A 22,294-nucleotide genomic window follows, 5' to 3' on the forward strand; every position below is an offset into this window, starting at 1 on the left:
TCGGCCGCCTGTATCCGGGATCTTGTCCTTTCGGTCATGACCCACAGCTCATGACCATAGGTGAGAGTAGGAACGTAGATTGACCGGTAAATCGAGAGCTTTGCCTTACAGCTCAGCTCCTTCTTCACCACGACAGACCGGTACAGCGACCGCATTACTGCAGAAGCTGCACCGATCCGTCTGTCAATCTCACATTCCATCCTTCCCTCACTCGTGAACAAGACTCCAAGATACCTGAACTCCTCCACTTGAGGCAGGAACTCTCCACCAACCTGAAGTGGGCAATCCACCCTTTTCCGACTGAGAACCATGGCCTCGGACTTGGAGGTGCTGATTCTCATCCCAGCCAATTCACACTCGGCTGCAAACCGTCCCAATGCACACTGAAGGTCCTGGTCTGAGGATGCCAACACGACAACATCATCCGCAAAAAGCAGCGACGAAATCGTATGGTCCCCAAACCGGACACTCTCCGGCCCTTGGCTGCGCCTAGAAATTCTGTCCATAAAAATTATGAACAGAACCGGTGACAAAGGTTTTTTTTTTAATTTTTTTAATTAATTAAATTTATGGCTAAAATGTAAGATTGAATTCTGATAGCATGTAATATATATCACTGAGATATTCTATAAAACATTTTTTTTAAATCAAGTTGCTTCAGTTCAATAAGTGTTCAACCTGAAATATTATTCACAATATACAAACTATTCTTGTTCACATGTACCAAATTATACAGATTTTTACTTGCTAAAAACTTTTAACTCAGACCACAGAAGGCATGTGTATAAACCAAGTTTTTCATCAAAGTTTTGATCATGTGGATAATTTAAGAGCCTTAAAACACACTTTTTTAGGGTTAATAAATACATTTCCACTACCTCTAATATGTTAAATGTGTATATATATAAACATACACACACACACACATTCCCAAAGCATCAAGAGTTGGGCTCAATTTACAATGCATTTAAATGTTTTTAGAGTTCACCAGATGTGGGAGTCATTTACTGCAGCTCAGCTACAGATATTAAATCTAGCATCATAATAACAAACAGCTTTGAAACCCTCCCTCTGGATATTTCTATGAACACAACTAATTTATGAACTGATAACTTTTAACTGATAAATAGTCCTTCATGACATTTGAGAATTACATTGAACAGTAACACTTTAGAATAAGGTGCAATTAGTTATGGTTATTAATGCATTATTTAATATTAAATAAGAAAAGTTACAGCACTTATTAATCATTATTAATCATTTTTAAGATTAGTTAACCAAAATGGAGACCAATTCATTTACAGCGATATCGTTGACTTGATTGCAAATGATTGCACAGACACTACTTAAACTGAACAGATATACGACATCACTGAATTCAATGATGAACTGCCTTTAACTGTAATTTTGCTTTACTGACACACTGTTTTCCTAATGAATGTTGTTCAGTTGCTTTGACGCAATGTATTTTGTTTAAATACAGGTGTAAATAAAGGTGACTTGACTTGACTATGCAGCATGGGCACATTATGACTCAATGCTGCTCAATAGTGCCACACAGAAGTGATTTTTTAGCAGGCTAGCTGTCTATATAGCTCTGATCTCTGCCCACAGGTGGGGTGCTATTTCAGGCTCTGATTGTTGTCCCCATTGGTCTTCCAGAGTGGAGCTTTTAGCATAGCACTTAAACCTCTGAACTGAAGAAAATTCATTTTTAGAGCAACTTTCAGAGGTTGAAACAGTATTCATACATATTCATAAAATGCAGTCAGAATTGTACAGTAACTATGACATTTCTTATTTTTTATTTCCTGGTAAGAAATGCAATCCCTTGCATGACACAACAAACATCTCATGCAAGCATCTTCCTTCTAATGGTTCTGAATGCTTCTCAAAGCTGCTGGTTAAACCCCTTTAACATGAGTCTTCCAGTACTGAAGGTGTCACAGTCTGAAGGGTGCGAGAAATGCATGCTGGGTCTGAGCTCAAGTTACAGATGACAGTGCTGTCCTTCAGGCTGAGGAGGTTTCCAGCTCATCTTGGTGAACACTTGCTGAACTAATTATTTGAAAACATGAAAATGGACAATAATTATCTAAAAGTTCACAGAAATCTCCCCCAAAATGAAAATAATATGTTTATTGGCACTGCTGGCTGGTGAGGTAGAGAGATGCAATCAGTTCTGTTGCATCCTGTTCATAATGCGCCTGTGTTCTCAGTATTAATAGTCATTTTTAATTAAATGCATGAATGCTCTGGAGGGAGGCATCAAAACTGTTCATTTCAAAAGCATGCTGTTGTGTCAGAGAGCAATGAGCAAATAAACTTGTTTCCACTGACAGGTCTGTCACCACAGCAACAAGAACTGCCTTTATATATATATATATATATATATATATGCTGTAATATTGTTATAGAATGACCCAATGAGGTATCTGGGTTATCACACGTCTCTATATGTGACCGTGATAAGTGGGTCAGAACTGACTGGACAAGCCACAGACTCTCAAGATAAAGCCATACTGCCTCCAACAACCAACGGACAGCTTTCCATGTAAACAAGCTGATGTTTGTGTGAAAAATATGAATGAAAACAAACAAACCTGATGCAAGCGTCTATATACTGTATACAATGTGGATGACTGGAATACACTGTAATGGGAGAAGAATTCTAAATGCTGAAAAAAATTGATTTAATGGAAAGGTAAATACTGTAAAATTGTGTTTTTTTGGCTTGCCAATGGAAAAAGTACATGATTTACAGTAAATATCTTTCTATAAAGCAATACCTGTATTTTTACTGTAGGTTATTGCATTATATATATATATATATATATATATATATATATATATATATATATATATATATATATATATATATATATGTATGTATATAAATTCCTGCATGGTGCATAACATTCATTAAAAAAAATCTTTCTCGAGATTCTGCAATCAGGGCAGTTATCTGTTATATTTGATTTATAAAATAACTTTAACGCTGTGTTATTGTCTATGTTTATTTACTTATTATTATTAATTCATCAAGTGACTTAATTTAACACCTGTATTATTATGGTATCTGTGAATGGTGCAATGTTTTAGTATAGCTCAAATAAAAGATGCAAATAATACTATTAGACATAACATTAGTAAAAACTAAAGACACAAATGTCGCCAGTAATGCATGAAAGATTGATTTAAACGTACATTTAACATGATATTTTAGAGTGCATGCAGGCTGCCATTAAAAATACATAAACGAATGAATAAGCACATTACTAAATAATAACTTACAGGTCATTCGTGTCGTTGACAGCTTGAAAATAACAATTATAGTGTTGAAATAATTTGGTGTAAAACCGCCTCAGACTCGGAGATAAGAAGACATATGTGGTGCAACAGCTGAGGCCGCGAGCCGGTGGCGCGTGTGGAATGCGGGAGATGGAGAGGGGCACGGATATTTTTATGGATAGCGCCCACTGACAACGAATGCGCTCATTGGACTTTCTGTCGCACGGGAAGACAGGACTAAACCTGTGCTTGTGGATTTATACTTGATTCTGGCATTATCAAAGTCACCGTGAACTGAGAACAAATCTTATGATTGAAGACAAAGGAAGAATTTCACTCTTAAGAAGGTAGGATATTTTTACGTTATCGTTTATGAAGTGTGAAGAATTTAATTAAGTCTCTGGGAGAAAAAATAAAAAAATAAAAAAAGGGCATGTCGACATGGATGAGGGCCTACCTCATGTCTTTACTTAACTCACTTAGAATACAGTATACTACTTGGGGTAGACTTTTATTTCATATTTTCATTAATGTTTATTTCATTAGATTACACTAATGTTGAAAGGGAAAATAAGCTAATAAATAGAAAAAACAAGATTGAAAAACCTTAAGATCTTTATAAAAACTAGTGGAGAACATCATATCATGAGAAATTGTAATAAATTATTGTTTAGCCCCAGGATAAAGAGATATATATTTATTTGTTGAATACATTATTAAATGACAACTCAAATAAATTTTTGTGACACCTTTAGGGTGCTATTCTTTTGAATGTTAGGGTTTCGCTAAATGTTTTTAAACAGATATACTAAACATTTATCTTCAGTGTCCAGTGTCTTAAATGTGAAGATGAAGTTTAACTAATCAAGATAGTAAACATTGTGTCTACATAGATGGTTGTCTATGGAAAATGCTTAGTGTACATAAATTCACATCTATTGCTAAAAATAAATACATCAATTGGAATGTGGTGGGAAACAATGCTGAAAAAAGGCGACATTGTTTGCGGGGGCCATATTGTCTTCGTCATCTTCTAAAAGTGAAGTGTGAACAGTTGTGAGTTCTAGTCACCAGAGGAGCTCCAGTTGTGTGAGAGATATGTATGAATAGTAAACAAGAGTGACTGTGCATTGAAATTTAGATGATTACAGATCACACATGTAGTGAGTTATGCCTAAAATCGTGTTTTCCTGTTCTGCATGGGTAAATGCTGCTGTTCTTCTGGGATTATTTTAGAAAAGATGTTAGATGTAGAATCTTTGAAATACAAAGAACTGCACATAGTGTACAACACATACTGTCACAAAAAATAAAATTGTTGCTAACTTCAGCTAAATTGATTGTACATTTGCACTGTAGAGACACAACACATGTAGTCATTCAGTCTGGGGTCTCATGTGTGCCATCTGGGTGATGACCTCTTCTTAGACTCATATCTCCAGGTAAAAATAGCCCCAATCACATGGCTGGACCCAGACTGGGAGTTAAAATTAGGGCCTGTATGTCCCACAAGGCTCCTGTTGGAGGTTCCCCACACATCTGTTCTTTTGTAGACCACCAACTAACAATATCAAGACTCATAGCTGACTTTAGTAACATTTATTTACCTTTTAGAGAAAACAAGTAACAGTCTTAGAGTCTTAGCTCTGTAACATGATAAACATTACAGTAGGTCAAAAGCAGTTCCTTTGCAATGGAATCTTGTGATCATGATGTCTTTTTCCCAATGTCAGTTTCATCTGATGTGTCTCGCAACAGGCTCTGTTACGGTGTATCTTAGAAACAACACCATGACTGATGTGATAATCATGGCGGACGTGTCAACAGACATGACGCATATAAACAACACAAAAAACATGGACGAGATAGCTAATGATAATGATACAGAGAATACAATCAATGATGAAGACCATAAAGAAGAAACATGTGATGTGAGTATGTCTGAAGAAGTGGAGATGAAGAGGGTTGCAGATGAACCAAAGATAACCAAGTTACCTGAAAACAAAGAGCCCGAACAGGAGACAAAGACCACCGGCAGGACGAGAAAACGAGAGAGGGTTTCCAAAATGAATGAGGAAAACATCACCCAAGTGGAGAAAGATGAAGAGGTCGATGCATCACATGATATGACAAATATGTCAGATGTGGCACTAAAACAAGAGGTATGATTAGGCTACAATAATATTAAATACATAATAAAAAATATGTAAATTCCAAAAAATTACAATTAAATAAAAATTATAAAAAATATAAATAACACACACACACACACAAACACACACACATATATAATTTATTCATGCTTTTAATTGTTATATATTTTCAATACATTTTACTAACAATCTCTCATACCTCTTATTCTCTTTGTTTTGAAGAAACTGCTTAAAACATCTAAGCCTGTACAGAGAAGTTATGTTCCCAAGTTGGGAAAAGAAGATGTGAAGAATAAGTTTGTGGCCATGCAGAAAGCTAGAGAAGAAAGAAGCCAAAAGAGAAGTCAGGAGGAGCAAAAGAAACGCAGAGAGCAGTACATTAAAGAGAGAGAGTATGTTCGCAGGAAGCAAATGGTCAGTACAGAAACGTGCCTATCATCATCTTGTTTTGTTATTTCATCCACCGACTGCCCTGCCTCATCTCTCTGACACTAACAATGCATGGTAGGAGATTTTGCAGAGTTTGCATAAGGTTTGGCATGCATCAATACCTGATTTCAGGATGTACACAAACCTTCTTATAAAAAAGCCTTTAATCAGTAAAACACCCCAGTATCTGTAATGCCTGCTTGCTGCTTGCACACTCTACTTATCCCCTGCCTATGTCACGACTGATGGACCAATCAGCATCCGCCCCTGTAGGTCATATGTGCCTGTCTTAAAAGGATTAAGGTCTGCTTGGCTTGCTACGACCAGCATGGTTTCTGATCCTGGATAAAACAGCTAACCCCACAACAACTGTCGTATCCTCCACAGATAAAGGAACTCCTCACCTCAAGTGATGAAGAGGAAGAGGTGAAGCCGACAAAGATAGAAAAAACATATGTTCCCAAAATTACAGGTAGGGTTAAATGAGAAAAACGGAGGGATATGGAATATTTGGTTTTAGGACTGATCCAACGTAATCGTTGTAACAGCATTTTAATCCCATTATAGATGCCAACTGTCAGCTTTCTGTCCATTCACAGGCAGTGTGAAGGGGAAGTTTGCAGAAATGGAGAAACAAAGGCAGGAGGAGGAGCGGAAAAGAACAGAAGAGGAGAGAAAGAAGCGCTCCGCACAGGAGGCCATAGAGAAGGCCAAGATTCAGAAAGAGCTGGCCAAGAAAGCCCAGGAGGTAAGTCAGTGTGTCATGATAACAGGCTGTGGCTACAGCAGGATGCTTTTAATGCGACTTTGGCAGGCGGCTGCTTTATCAGGTCTACTATTAGAAAATCTCCACCCAAAGTATCTGTAATCACTCAGGTAATCCTCTGATGCAATGTAAAGTACTATTTTAAAACCTAGCAATATATGGAAGTGTAATCAAATCAAGCAATCGATTTACAGTATAGAGCAATGCCACATCACAATAAAAAATTGCAGTGACAGGAAAGGTAAGACTCATAACCAACCAGTTAACATCAATTATTCATAAACTCAATTAAATATTTTTTATAATTTAATTATGTTTCTTTATTTTTATTGTTGAAATACTGTATATAAATATAAAATAAATTTGGATTCATAAAATGGCCGCTGTTCAAAATCACACAAACAACACTTCTTTGCAGGTAAGATTTAAAGAAAAAAAACTTAACTTTACAAGAAGTTCTCATTTGTAGATTTTAACCAAGTGTTAATTTACATGAATTAGCAATGAGCAATGTCTTTTAACAGCATATATTAAAAAAGTTCATAAACTAATGTTACAGTACAAAGATCTTAAATATGTATTAATAAATGTTGAAATTAACATGAATTAATACTGTAGAAGTATTGTCCGTTGTTAGCTCATGTTAACTAATGTATTTATCTAATGTTAACATATGAAACCTTACTGTAAAGTGTTGTCGTAATAAGTTTGTTCAGCAAGGCCAACTGATCAAAAGTGACAGCAAGTGGTAAGCAGAAGAGACATTTCAAAAATATATACAGTACAGACCAAAAGTTTGGAGACACCTTCTCATTCAAAGAGTTTTCTTTATTTTCATGACTATGAAAATTGTAGATTCACACTGAAGGCATCAAAACTATGAATTAACACATGTGGAATTATATACATAACAAAAAAGTGTGAAACAACTGAAAATATGTCATATTCTAGGTTCTTCAAAGTAGCCACCTTTTGCTTTGATTACTGCTTTGCAAACTCTTGACATTCTCTTGATGAGCTTCAAGAGGTCGTCACCTGAAATGGTCTTCCAACAGTCTTGAAAGAGTTCCCCGAGAGATGCTTAGCACTTGTCGGCCCTTTTGCCTTCTGTCTGCACTCCAGCTCACCCCTAAACCATCTCGATTGGGTTCAGGTCCGGTGACTGTGGAGGCCAGGTCATCTGGCGCAGCACCCCATCACTCTCCTTCTTGGTCAAATAGCCCTTGATGCCTTCAGTGTGACTCTACAATTTTTATAGTCATGAAAATAAAGAAAACTCTTTGAATGAGAAGGTGTGTACAAACTTTTGGTCTGTACTGTATATTTTTTAAAATCCTACCAAAATTTAAAAGGTAGTGTACAGTATATTATACACTATTGTACATATAAAAATGTGTGCATTGATGCTCAAATAACCCACCGTCCACACTTACAGGAGCCAGAATTAACAAACATTTGTCATCCAGCTGTTTCTCACACCACTTGTAGTCCATGCTCTCTGACTGCATTAGCAATCCCATATCTCTGTCTAGTATGACACAAATGAACGCAACTGTGTCAGAAGAATGTCCTCTGCTGTCAGGCCTTATCTGAAACCTGTCTGGATGCTTGTCCATGACTGCAGAAATGTTACACGTCAAAGCAGTAGAAATGAAAAAATTATTTGTTATGGCTTCAGGTTAGACCTAACATATGTGTCTGATTTTCAAAAATCTTAACAAAACAGGAAGACATTTGATAACACCTTTTGTAAGTCCAGTGATAAAACTGCTGTTTTATCTGTTTGGGTTACTTCCCCACATCTTCTTCATGACAGGAAGGTGATGACAGTCTGCTGGTACGAGTGGTGCCTGCAAAATCTCAAAAACAACCGGGAAAGATCAAGATGAACTTTGAGGACTTGGAGAAGAGCAGAGAAGAGGAACTAAAGAAGCGAACCGAGGAGGAAAAGAAGAAGAGATATGATGAAAACCGCCGGTCTTTCCGAGAGGCCAAGCGTTGTTCCTTGACTGAACAGGTGAACAATCGGTTTTTAAAGATGAATGCCATCTGTACTAGAAAGAGTTTTGTTAACTTTGAAAAAAAATGTAACTAAAAAAGTTTCCTTCTTCAAAAAAGCTGGATGATGCAGAGTGTCCTCCCAAGGAGAAGGAGCAGGTGACCCCTGGTAAACTGCATCTGACCTTTGAAGAACAGGAGAAGGAACGACAGGATCAGCAGAGAAAGCAGGCAGAGGAGGAGGCCCGACGCAGACTGGAGGAGGAAAGGAAAGCTTTCGAAGAGGCCAAGCTGGACATGGTGAGTATATTTTCCACAACCAGTAGATATATTGGTTTACACATACAAAATATAGAGTTTTTTTTTTTACTATTCAGACACTTATAGTTTATCCAAAACTGAAAAGTTGCTGAAGATTTACTCACCTTCAGGTCATCCAACAAGTACTGTAAAAGTGTTTGTTCCTTTATCGTAAGAGATTTGGAGAAACCAATGGATCCTCTACATTGAATGGTGCCGTCAGAATGAGTCCAAACAGCTGATAAAAACATTACAATAATACATAAGTAATCCACATTACTTCATTACTTAAAGAGTTTTTACACTGGGGCCACTGTTTATGTGTAACATGAATAATGATAAACTGTTTATCACAGGCCCAGGATGATGAGGATACTCAGGATGCAAAGGGAGAAAAGGAAGAATTCAGACCTGGTAAACTTCGACTCAGCTTTGAGGAGCTGGAAAGACAGAGGCTGGAAGAGGAACATAAGCGAGTGGAAGAAGAAAGGAAAAGACTTATCGAAGAAGAGAGAAAGGCCTTTGCCGAGGCCAGAAAAAGCATGGTCAGTTTGTGTGCTTGTGAAACAGCACCATTGTAATATATCCTGTTTTTTTATTTTTTATTTTTTTATGTGTACTATGGTAAGCATGATTCTTTGACCGCATTTATCAGTGTTATTTTCTGATCAGGCCTACATAATATTTATTGGACACAAATTGCTCACTCTATTATTACAAAAGATCATAGAAAACATGTAAAGCATGTCTGGCTTGAAATATAACAGTTACAATCTAAAATCAGACAGTGATAAGGGTTTGCTGACTTGGCACAGTTGGACATGTAAGTTGGAAACCAGATAAAACACTTGACTGTTTACTAACTAATTTTCCCCAAACCTAATATATTGATTTGCAGGTTGTAAATAGTGATGATGACATCCTGCTGGCCATGATAAACTCAGATGCGGGCAAACCCGGGAAGTTGGCCATCAGCTTTGAGGATTTGGAAAGACAAAGACGAGAAGAAGAGCAGAAAAGGAAAGAGGAGGAAGCCAAGCGACGCCTGGAAGAGGAGAAAATGCTTTTTGCAGAAGCTCGCAAAAATATGGTAGGACCATGGATGAGATAAAGCATAATGTAGTTGCGCATGAACAGTCCATTTGCATGCACTCATTTATGTTATATGTACCAAACAAATCAAAAGCAAAAGTCCATTAATGGGCTTCTATTTAACACTATATTCAGGAAACAATACAATCACTGCTTTGCTTACTAATAATGTATCATAAATATACATTATGCTGCATGTTTATTATAATGCATTCTGCTAAATAAATGTATATCATCTGGGCCCAGCTGTTAAGTGGTGTCAATTTCAATACACCCACTTACTTATGGTCTCTAATTCAATCTAAAACAATTAATTCAGTTTCAAATATGAACACACCATAAGTGCAAATCTCCAGTGTGCTCAAATGATATGCCTGCTGCAATGCTCGTCTGTTATAATTTGCAAATTGTGTCTTTAAGAGCCCTGGACTGGATCAGGATTATTTGACTGGATATAGAGATAAGGAAGAAACAAACTTTTTAAAACAAGACAAAATAATATTTGCAGTAAACATAGTATATTGAAGATACTAAACATTCTTTGAAAACATGAATTAAAGGGAGGTATGATGCATATAATTTATTTCAGTTTAGGTAATATCTTCTACTGAGTTCCACTTATAATATTGCAAGGTTTTATAGTACAATAAACTAAAACAATTTTTTTGTAATAAAAATATCAAAGAAAATTCCCTCTGATTTGATATGATATTAAATATCATGTATATTTTTGCTTCTTATTTCTGTGTCTTGTTTGAAGGATTTAATTTGATTTTTTTTTTACTGGTGAATAAAACAAGATTCCAATATACTGTATGATCTGTTGCAGTGTAGAAAATAGGAATATTCTGTTTTGAGTATTAGTACTGAATTAGGGGTATATGAGTTTTTTTATGTTTACAGTATCAAATCACAAACTGTGTGATTATGTATAGTATTTTGCTCTTGGCAATAAGGGGTTTCACTGTTCTGTTGTTTTAACTGATTTTTTTTTAAATAAAGGGTTGTGTGTCATTCAGAATTTAATTAAAAACAGACCAGATCAGGGTTGAAATATACTTAATTTTATAGAATGCACTATACTTATTAAAATTAATTCAGCTTCCTGTGGGACACGGATTAAATTCAAGTTCCAACTGAATTCAATTCTTGAGTGCTGAATTTTGCACAACCTTGTAGTGTAATATATAATTGTAGAGTAAACATAATATATTTTATATACCTACCATTTAGAAATAATTTCATAATATTTTAATACCTGTGAATTTACTTGTTTTGATTATAAATTCAGCATGTTCAGTTTTCATCAGTCGAACGTAAGAAAACGAATAACAGCATGTAACATGGAAAAACACTCAGTACCTGCGTAAGATGTATAAAATATATGTTCATATGTATTTATATATCAGTCTCTGATGAGATGTCGGTCCCTTTCTTGTGACAGGTGCAGGATGATGAAAAAACTCTGGCGAGGACAGAGTCACAGGAAGCAATGCATCCAGGGAAACTAGAAATCAACTTTGAAGAGATGCTGAAAATGAAAGAAGAGGCAGAGCGAAAGCGCAAGGAGGAGGCCAAATGTCTAAAAATGGAGATGGAGAAGAAAGAGTTTGAACAGTTGCGACAAGAGATGGGCGAGGTATGCAATGCCAATAAAATGATCATTTCATTCAAAATTTCAATACACTTCAATTATTTACATATGTTTTGTGTGTTTGATTCAGGATAAGATCAATGAAAGTTCTGAGGTGGTGAGCACTGAGTATGAGGAACTAACAAATCTGAAACGAACCGGCTCCATCCAGGCCAAAACCCTAAAATCTAAGTTTGAGAAGATCAAGCAGCTCACAGAGGAAAAGATCCAGAAGAAGATCGATGAGGAACGAGCAAGAAGGAAAGAAATTGACGAGAAAATCAAGGAGAGAGAGGCAGAGCGCTGTCAGGAGGTAAAAGCTCGAGGAAATTTCTAATATTTTCATTCCAGCTAAAGAACTTTGAAATGAGGAATTTTGCTCATTTCTTACACGCAGGATGAAGATGAGGACAATACAACTCCAGCTAAAGCAGAAGATGTCCCGTTCAGACAGAAAGTGGACATGCGTGCACGATTCGAACAAATGGCCAAGGCCAGAGAAGAGGAGCAGAAGAGGAAGATCGAAGAGCAGAAATTACAGAGGATGCAATTTGAACAACAGGAAATTGACGCTGCTCTCCAAAAAGTAAACCTCTCCTGGGCTGCTTTGTTTAAGAGCTAAATGGTGGACCGTGCTCAACACTAATGCATGAAAGAGCTGCATGGATGCGATTTCTGTTGTTTTGCTGATTTATCTGAGTGTGAAACACTTCATGTCTTGTTAGAAAAAGGAAGAAGAGGAAGAAGAAGAGGGTAGCATCATTAACGGCTCAGCCGCCTATGAGGATGAAGAGGACCACGCCAGGTCGGGCGCTCCATGGTTTAAAAAGCCCCTGAAGAACCAGTCGGTGGTTGACGCAGAGCCCGTGCGGTTCACTGTGAAGATAACAGGAGAACCCAAACCAGAGGTCACCTGGTGGTTTGAGGGTGAGCTGCTGCCGGACTCTGAAGATTACCAGTACATTGAGAGAGGCGAGACCTACTGCTTGTACTTGCCAGAAACGTTCCCTGAGGATGAAGGAGAGTACATGTGCAAAGCCGTTAACAGCCGAGGAACTGCTGCCAGCACCTGCATTCTCACCATTGAAAGTAAGCCGCCTTGCGTCTCCACTAACCACCCGCATGCTGAGATTTCTTATGGCGTCACTAACCTCAAACGGACTGCACGCTCTGCTTCCACACGGTTCTTCTTCTTGTTAATCTGTGTCTCTCTGTCTCCTTGTCTTTCTCTTTCCAGCTGAGGACTACTGATGCTCTCCTTCTCTGGAACTTTCCCAGACTTTTCTTTTTTTCTTTTATAAAAGTTCCATTCTGAAGGTAGGGCCAAAAACCGAGGAGGAAGGAGCGATGTTATCTCTCTCTTTTTTTTTTTTTTCACCCTTCCTCCTGAAGATATGCTCAGTGATGAAGTACAGTCTGTTGTTTACATTAGATGCTGCACTCACGGTTAACAAAACAACAAACATAAATCCATATTTGGGATGAATTTGTGCCAAAACACAGATACTGTTCCCATGATCTTTTAGCATAAACACATAGCGTAGCTGAAAAGAAATCCAGTTTATTAAATACAGTTGAGTATGTTCAAAATATACCCACTATGTCACTGAGGAAGGATTTCATACTCATGTAATTGAATGAATGAGACGTTACTTGAGAGTTTGATTCACTATCTTTAAAGGGGCTGTGGTTGCATTTCCTTTTGTTAAATTCCAAAAAGCACCTCTGTTCAGACTCAGATTGTTTCCCCACATTGTGATCTGAGTATTTAAAGTTTTGAATAAAAATGTACACATAGAGCTTTAATAAGCCCAGATGTTTCTATGTTAAAGTGTAGTGAGGAAGTAAAATGTATGGACAGTGTATGTAGAGGTTAGCGAGGTGATTTTAGGTTTTTAGGCAGAATATTTATGTAATGTACAAAATTATAATAAAATTCATGAAAATTAAGTGATGTTGTCTGTTTCATGAACTTACACCCTTATCTATATAATATAAATGGTACATGATTTTAATAAAAATAATAATATTAATTATATATGATTTCAAATAGAATAAAATTCATGACTGTTTGTAAATATGCTATTTTGTTTTTAGTTATTAGTTATTGCTGATTTAAATTTGAATGTTAGTATACTGAAAATGAATTCAAATTCAACAAACAACATGTAACATTTATAACTAGAAAAGCAATGTTTCTTAAGACATGTTAGCTTGAAAAAAAAAAATGAATTATCAAAAATCTTTTTAAAAGCTTGAAGACACCAAATGACAGAGCAGTAGACAAAACATAAAATAAAACCTTATGAAATGTGCTTGGCAAATAATTGTTTCTTTCATATAACAGACCACTCTTATCAACCAGCTCAAATTGACATATTTGACTTTTAGTGAACAAACAAGACTTGTTTACTCATTGGAGACTTTTCTGCTAGACACTTTCAGTGTATTTTCATAAATTTGACCATATCTGACACAACTTTCCTTTTCAGAATACTACATCTTCTGATTAAGTAGATCACTTAGACAGAGGCGTCTTAATGGTTTATAATTTTAAACTATTAATATAAAAGGCAGTCCTCTCCATACCTGCCACCTAAACAGAATACTCTCCAACCAGAATGCTGCAAAAGTGTATTTTGTACTTGTTTGTGCCAACACAAAGGCGTCAAAACAATTTATTTATTTTTAAACTGTGACAGATAAAAGCGTCTGCTAAATGAATAAATGTAAATGTAAATGTAATACATGTTGCATTCGCGGGGAGGCGCAGCTGTGTCATTAATCCACGCACAGCGCACGCTATCAACAGCCGTCGGCTTGTAACTATAGCAACAAGGCAAAACACTAGACCACTAGTTAGCAAGCCTCACAGCAGCTGTTCTTACCTCATTTATCCCGCGGTTAACTCACAATACTTTTAAATACCGTGCTGAATATGCAGTAACAGCTTGTAGAGGAACAAATGACCTTCTGTTTATTTTATTTGGAAAACTTGTAAACATGGTTGGAAACCCATGCTAAATATCCTATAATTTACTAACGTTACCACTCAAAGCAGCTTTTTAAATTGATCTTTTAACATATTTACCTAGTAGGGTATGCATATAGTGTGTTTTAAAGGTAGATTTGTTCTGTAAATTTCCCTGTTCTCTTAGAAATTGCTCTGGTTGGATGATGAAATGTAACTTGCAGGGGCTGAAGAAACAAACCATAGCTTGCATGGATGAAGAGCTTCCCCGAACTAATTCAAGCATTAATAACAGATCAGATCTGCGCAGAATACTTCAACTTGAGGACCTTTACAAAAGGAATAACGTATCAAAGCGATCAACGTCTGTATTTAAAATATAAAGAATGTTTAAAAAGTAGAGAGGTCATCAAAATGCATTTGCACTTAGGCTGAACATCCTTTGAAGTCAATGTTGGGGATGGTCGTTACGGACAGAATGAGAAGTGGCAAAACCAAAGGATGCCAACATGGTGACAATCAAACACATCCATTGGAACAAACCATATCCAGTTCTTCTATAAACATGACTGGGAAAGTTAAGAGAGAGGAAGACGGTATGGATAATCTGTTGGGTGACAGTCCAAGGTATTTATTTATTTACAAAAATCCAGTGTATTTTTCTGTTTAAGACTTTTGAGATCTATTGACAGAAATAAACATTAAGCTTTTACATAGGTTATCTGAAAGAAGTGTGTCACAACAAGTTATTGTGCCCTCCCAAACATCTTCTGAAATCATGCGCAAGAGCTTTGCTGTTCACCCTGAGAGTGAGAGAAGTGTGTACTGTTCCTTGTCTAGCAAGGATAGTCTCTTTACAGTGTCGAAAGAGGGATTTCCCTCTGAGAAAAAGGTCCTTGACACTGACAGCCAGAAGAACAGAAGCAGCAAGATAAGACAAGGCATTATGGCAGATCCCATTGCCAGCTCCTCACAAGTGATGAATGTTGTTAATGAACTTAAAATAAATACAATAAACATTTAAATACAGCATTAAGTGATTAATAACTTTAGCTATGCATTTAATTTATATACTAAGATTTTATTCTATTCCTTTTTCGCAGCATTGCATTGCATTGCATTTTCAAGGATATAATTTTCTTTAGGAAAGTAACAGGAGATGTCCAGCTCGAAAAGCACCTTCATCTGTTATAGCAACATTGGAGGATTGTAGAGAAGCAGCAAACTGGACAAATGGTGTCAGTATACAACAAATACAAAGTCTATCCCATCAGCCCCTGTTGAATGGGAGACCAGCATGTTTTCTAATTTCCATACAGGATTCATAGACTGTAGAGGACATGAGAGGACGTCAGACATCAAACATCGCTTGTAAGTTTGTTTGAATACATCCAGTACTTTACCTGTGTCTGGGAAACCTACTCTATGTAGTTTATGTATAGACCTTCACTTGAAAAATGTATTTTCAAATATGTCAAAAGCTTTTTATTTATTCGGGAATAAAGCAGTTTATGTCAGTTCAAACTCGACAGGTGAAAGGTGGGAATCATTCTAGGGGCTCACAGGACCAGGGGAAATTACAGCAGTTTCAGAATTTTGCATTTAAATAGGTAAGGGTCCCAAACTGTTTACAAGGGGGCCCAGAATTCCTATCCACAACCTTGAATGAAAGCATGAATTAAATATGAGTAAAATCCCTTAAACATAAAACAGTATGGCTCTTAGACTATGAAATTTGGGATGGTAAAAAGAGCCTGTTGATATTTTTTTTCTCAGCTGCAATATGTCAAGTTTGTGATTATTAACTCTTATTGTTTCCTCGCCAGACAGAATTCGGCACCCGGCCCAAAACTGGATGGACTCCATGTGTTGGAAATGGTTTTGGGTAGTGTACCTAAAATCTTCAACAGATTACATTTTGTATCCTAGCCAGTTCAGCTGCAGAATATGCTAGCAGCTGTTGTATTGCTTTAAAATAAATGAAGTGCTGTTCTTTCCTCATTCAATTTTGTGCATCTGTCCATTTCTAATATTTATTTTTTTAATCCTATCATTTTGAAATCAATTTTACTAAAACATGCTTTAAAACAATCTTTTATTTAAAATTATATTGTTTTTAAATGCCTCCAATCCTTTTTCAAATGTTACAGATGACATAGAGAATGAGGTTTTAAAAGAATTATTCCCTGCAAAAGTACTGTTAAAACATCTGACTCTGATCATGACACTAACTCATTCACTTTGAAATGTCTTTTCCATCCTCACGGCTAAATTGCATCACTCCACACCAACATATCGCTCTGGAACTTACAATTTGATTCCATACTGCATACTGCATATACTGCAGCTAAAATTGCTAATATTTTTTCGTCTTACAAATAAAACTCATAAATGGTCATGTCTGAAGGTCCAGTGTAGTGTCCTTACTACTGACAAATGTATATCATTGATTGTGTTCTGTGTGTGTGTGTGTGTGTGTGTATCACAGTACTCAAACTATCCTCAGGGTGCCTCTGTTGTGTCATGAATACAATTTCAGTCAGCAAATGAAAGTAAAAGCGCATTGAAAATAATTGTAATCAGAATTGATTTGTTTGACAATGACAGTTACTCCACCCCAGGATACTCGACCCCAAAATTACAATTTTTTCATTAATCACTAACCCCCATGTTGTTCCAAACCCTTAAAAGCTTTGTTCATCTTCGTAACACAATTTAAGATATTTTGAATGAAAACCAGTAGGCTTGTGACTGTCCCATAGACTGCCAAGTAAATTACACCGTCAAGGTCCAGAAAAGTATGTAAGACATCGTCAGAATAGTACGCTCTTCTGTGTCAGCTGTGCTGCAGGGATGTGCTGTCTTCATTCAAATAAAAGCGTAAATACATGTAGAAAACGTATCTTAGTGGCTGACACTGAATAGCGTATGCTGCTTGCGTTCAGCATATTTTCTCCAAAATAGTACTACGGTGATGCAGAGAGGAATTGTTGAATCAAGTCCTTATTTTTGTTTTCTTTGAGTACAAAAACTATTCTCGTCACTTCATAACATTACGGTTGAACCACCCCAGACTCCAACATAGTGTTGGCCCAGATCTGGTGCACATCTGCCCCATGTGAAATCCATGCGGGCCACATGTGTGCTGGATCTGGGCCGAAACTGCTTGCTGTCTGGGACTGATGGCAGATGGACTATTCTGACGATGCATACTTTTCTGGACCTTAACAGTGCAATTTACTTGGCAGTCAATGGGACAGACACAAGCCTCCCAGTGTTCATCAAAAATATCTTAAATTGTGTGGTACGTGATTAATGAAAAAATTTCATCTTGGGGTGGAGTATCCCTTTAATGTTCACTTTCTTTTCTCTTCACTTTTTGATTTTTTTTGTGCTCAACTGCAACATAGCAGTGTTAATTATCTGTACAGACTGACATCTCAGACAACGGCCCTGATGTTATCATACGTCTCCTATCCGAGGCTCCCATTTTATAAGGGCCATCTGGTGTTTTATTTTTAGGGCCCTGATAATGGAACTATTTCCACCCACACATGGCGATGTCATAAATGCGGAAAGTATTGGTCATTAACCCATCATGGGGATATATTACTTGATTGACATCATTTGAAAGCTGCAAGGAATCTAGTTAGCTGCTGTGCTGCTCTGACGTTGCTTCCTGTGAAGGACTTAATGAAAAATAGCTTACTTCCGTGTTGCAAAATAATATATCTTTAGTGTTAAGAGTTTGCTCCAAAACTTGCTTTGTTGCCATTATGTCTTCATGGATGTAGAATACTGACGTCACCTGTCTCTTTTCATTCATGCTTGAGTATCACAAGCCAACAGGCAGAAAGGAGTGGAGTGATGAAAGATTCCCGTGTGATGTGTCAGGCAGGATAAGACAGATTTGGAAACCTGACAAATAACACATGTCCTGAGGAGAAAAGCTTTTTTTCTGTTGTCATGTGCATACACTTTGGAATCAATAAAACCTGAGGCATCAAAAACAGTTTACATGCTAATACCACTGAATAGCAACTAAGTGCTGAATTAATTAATAGACAACATGTTTGTAAGATCTTCCACTTCACATGTCATGTCTGGGTGATATTGATTTGAATGTTAGCTAATTCATATTCATGTTTTGTATTTTTTCACAAATTGGTGTTATTCATAAACTGGCAAACACAAAGCTTGGCCCTGCCCCCTCTGTGATGTATGAACCATAAATCGTAAGACCACACAAACGATCAAGGGTTTTTCAGAAGGAGATGTGTGGGGTTTAAAAATATGGAATCTGCTATAAATAACAGCACAGGGCCCCTCTGGATCCTCTAATGGGATTAAAATGTTTACTTTGCAGAATGTTGCTTCAAAGGAAAAATTATGGAGTACGTCAAGTTTCATTTCAGTACAAGCATCCTATCCTTTTCCTAAAGAGATTAATTTTTATGTCAGACTGGTTTCTGTCATCATTATTAAGAGAGCAGTAGTTATTAGACCACAAGAGTTAAGGTGAGTTTTTTTTTTTTTTTTTTTTTTTTTTCGTTTTGTATGTGTAACTGGCACAGAGATCTGTATATATTCCTGTTATAAATTCATGCCAGTTTGGGTTCATTCATTGTTTAAAAATATTTTAATAAAATGTATAAATGTGATATTCTAGAGAATGCGGTCCCTTGAAAATGTTTAAAGTTAGGGGTTTTTAAAGAAAGATTTACAACTGAAGTGTAAAAGGTCACATATATGGCTTGGGTCGACTAACATGGATGCAGAGAAACAACAATACACTGTCTGAGTAGAATACCTTTACCTGCAGGGTCTAAGAGGGCACACATAGTAGTTTATCTTTAAATTTGTTGCATTTTGTTTTATATCACTTTACAAAATGTGATTTGTTAATAGTGATGTCATTGGATTTGTCGCACATGTTCACTTGCATATCAGCAGATATTTGCTTGAGAGACAAACAAAAAAAGGATTCTAAGGAATGCACATTTTGAATATTATGTGTTTTTATTTCTTGTAGTTTTACGGTGTCTGCTGAAAAGAGAGAGACAAATAAACATTGAAAAGACTGATACGTTGGTAAGATTTTTTTAATCCTTCTGTGCTAACTAAGGCTGGATTTATTTGATCAAATACATACAGTAAAAACAGTAGCTATTGTGAAATTGCATTACAATTTAAAATAAATGTTATATAAACTGTAACTTATTTTTGTGATGGCAAAGCTGAATTTGCAGCAGTCATTACTCAACTGTCACAGGATCTTTCAGAAATGAATGAATTAATTCATTTATAATTTTTAAGAAACTGTGATGCACTTTTTTCAGGAGCCTTTAATGAATAGAGCACTTTATTAAGTACATATTGCTAGTTCAGGGTTGGACACCCTTTTGCCTTCAGAACTGCCTTAATTCTTCGTGGCTTAGATTCAACAAGGTGTTGGAAACATTCCTCAGAGATTTTGGTCCATATTGAAATGATAGCATCACGCAGTTCCTGCAGATTTGTCAGCTGCACATCCATGATGCGAATCTTCTGTTCCACCACATCCCAAAGCTGCTCTGCTTGATTGAGATCTGGTGAATGTGGAGGCCATTTGAGTAAAGTGAACTCATTGTTACGTTCAAGAAACCAGTCTGAGATGATTTGAGCTTTGTGACATGGTGCATTATCTTGCTGGAAATTAGCCATTAGAAGATGGGTACACTGTAGTCATAAAGGGATGGACATGGTCTGCAACAATACTGGATATTTTCTCTTTTTGGACCAGTCTCTGTAAACCCTATGCTGTGCGTGAAAATCCCAGTAGATCAGCAATTTTTGAAATCCTCAGACCAACCCATCTGGCACCAACAACCACTTAAATTCCCTTTCTTCCCCATTCTGAATCTCGGATTGAACTTAAGCAAGTCGTCTTCACCACATCTAGATGCCTAGATGCGTTGAGTTGCTTCCTAGTGGTTGGCTGATTAGCAACTTGTGTTACCAAGCAACTGAACCGGTGTACCTAATAAAGTGGCCATTGAGTATACAGATCACCTATAAACCAACATTTCCTCTCAAACTAGCTTGCCCCAGCTAACTTTGTAAAAAAAATTGGGTCTGTTTTTCTATATAGATGTTGAATTTGAATACCAATGTAAAATAGAAAGTAGGCTAGTGACAGAAAATAAACACTAAAAATAAACATATTTAGTTTGACCTCCTGAACTTAATACTCAACATTTTCTGAAGGTTAAGCATAATTTTTCACTGACCATTTGCTGGAAAAGATAAAGGTACTTTTTAAATTTTAGGTCATATGTCGTTCATATGTCACACATTGAAAGAATGCGTGATTTAGAAGTATAGATTTAGGCTACTTTTACACCAAAACAAATCTGTGAAGTCAACAGGGCTGGGTCTGGCTTTTAATAGACACGTCCACATCATTCTCTGGTGAGTCACTGAGGAAGCGGTCAAGAATCATGACCGGGGAAACCATTGGACAAAGTCTCACTAATTCATCACTTCACAAATGGAGCCGGGGCTCTTCGGTTCAGTGATGAAGAATAAGGAAAAGACCTGCCTTTGTTAGAGTTATCTCTGGACAGCTTGCCGGCCGGTAACTGGAGGATTGTGTGTTTAGGTGTAATTGAGTTAAAACCCTCCCACATATCCTCCCTTGTGCATCTTCTGTCTCGTCCTTTAATCTCTGCTGTTTGTCTTTGTGATAACTGATATCCCGTTTCGATCACGATAGACTGTTTATGCCCACCCGATGAGAAGGCTCTAATATAACGACCCTGGTGGATACACATTATTTATAGCGTCAGAATCAAATTAGACTGTTTGTGAAAGCCCAATATACGTACCATTTTGACTCCACAATAATTTCAGTCTGAAGTGATGTATTGATGCTTACAGAGTCTTAATTACGAAGCAAACCATCAATTAGCAGCTTATTTATTTATTATTTTTATAGTGGCTTAATTGTTTGTTGCCAGACATTTAAAGTAACTATGTCTGAGGATTTATATTCCTTATAAACCAGTAAAGCCAAGAACTATTTCATAGAAGGCTCTAAAAAACAGTCAAACCATGTCACACGTGATAACAATAATGAACTGTGAAAGAAAATGATTTCCTGGTATTACTTTCCTAGATTTTCACTGTGGAGCGAGAATCCCATTTTAACAGAAAGATGGTGGCCACAGCGACGTAAAATACATTCAAAATGGGTTTTGGTTTATTAAGAACACTTAAAAGGGGTCATATCATGAAGAATCAAACTAATCTTTTGAGATGTTTTGATCGCAGTTTGAAAACTTTCTTCTGAAATGAAAAAGACAATTTAATGATACTAATCTGCAAAAAAAAAAAAAAAAAAGAAAAAAAGAAAAGAAAAAAGAAACTTTCTGGTGTCATATGAATTTGAACAATCACACTACATGTCTATCTGCTTTTAGATTGCACATGCAAAGCAGTGTTTACATACAGTAGGAGTCTTAAAGGCACAGCAACTAAAAAAAAGTAATATACAAATGTATCTGTTTACATCATTCTAGCGTCTGTGGATTTTTTTATTTATTAAAAACTCACAAAAATTTAAAATACATTATAAATTAACATTATGAATGGACCTCGAGGGACAGAAATAAGGCATGATT

The 22,294-nt window shown here is 36.6% G+C and overlaps 1 protein-coding gene and 1 long non-coding RNA gene across 2 annotated transcripts; one reads left to right on the forward strand and one right to left on the reverse strand.

The window, feature by feature from the left end:
• Positions 1 to 1,774: 1,774 nt before the first annotated feature.
• LOC128018799 (uncharacterized) lies at positions 1,775 to 3,418 on the reverse strand. The gene is made up of 2 exons (XR_008184983.1): positions 3,295 to 3,418; positions 1,775 to 2,058 (listed from the first exon to the last, which is right to left on the reverse strand). It is a non-coding gene; the product is annotated as an uncharacterized LOC128018799 (long non-coding RNA).
• Positions 3,419 to 3,479: 61 nt separating this feature from the next.
• On the forward strand, positions 3,480 to 13,612 carry LOC128018798 (nexilin-like). Its single transcript, XM_052604558.1, has 14 exons — positions 3,480 to 3,638; positions 5,050 to 5,453; positions 5,667 to 5,858; positions 6,261 to 6,345; positions 6,473 to 6,621; positions 8,456 to 8,656; positions 8,758 to 8,937; positions 9,294 to 9,482; positions 9,836 to 10,027; positions 11,474 to 11,668; positions 11,754 to 11,975; positions 12,060 to 12,248; positions 12,388 to 12,751; positions 12,900 to 13,612. Exons 2-14 carry the CDS (start codon positions 5,082 to 5,084, stop codon positions 12,911 to 12,913), a joined length of 2,544 nt encoding a protein of 847 aa, XP_052460518.1. The 5' UTR covers positions 3,480 to 3,638; positions 5,050 to 5,081; the 3' UTR covers positions 12,914 to 13,612.
• The last annotated feature ends 8,682 nt before the right edge of the window (positions 13,613 to 22,294 follow it).

Source organism: Carassius gibelio, chromosome A8, assembly GCF_023724105.1.
Source record: "Carassius gibelio isolate Cgi1373 ecotype wild population from Czech Republic chromosome A8, carGib1.2-hapl.c, whole genome shotgun sequence".
NCBI classification, from domain to species: domain Eukaryota; kingdom Metazoa; phylum Chordata; class Actinopteri; order Cypriniformes; family Cyprinidae; genus Carassius; species Carassius gibelio.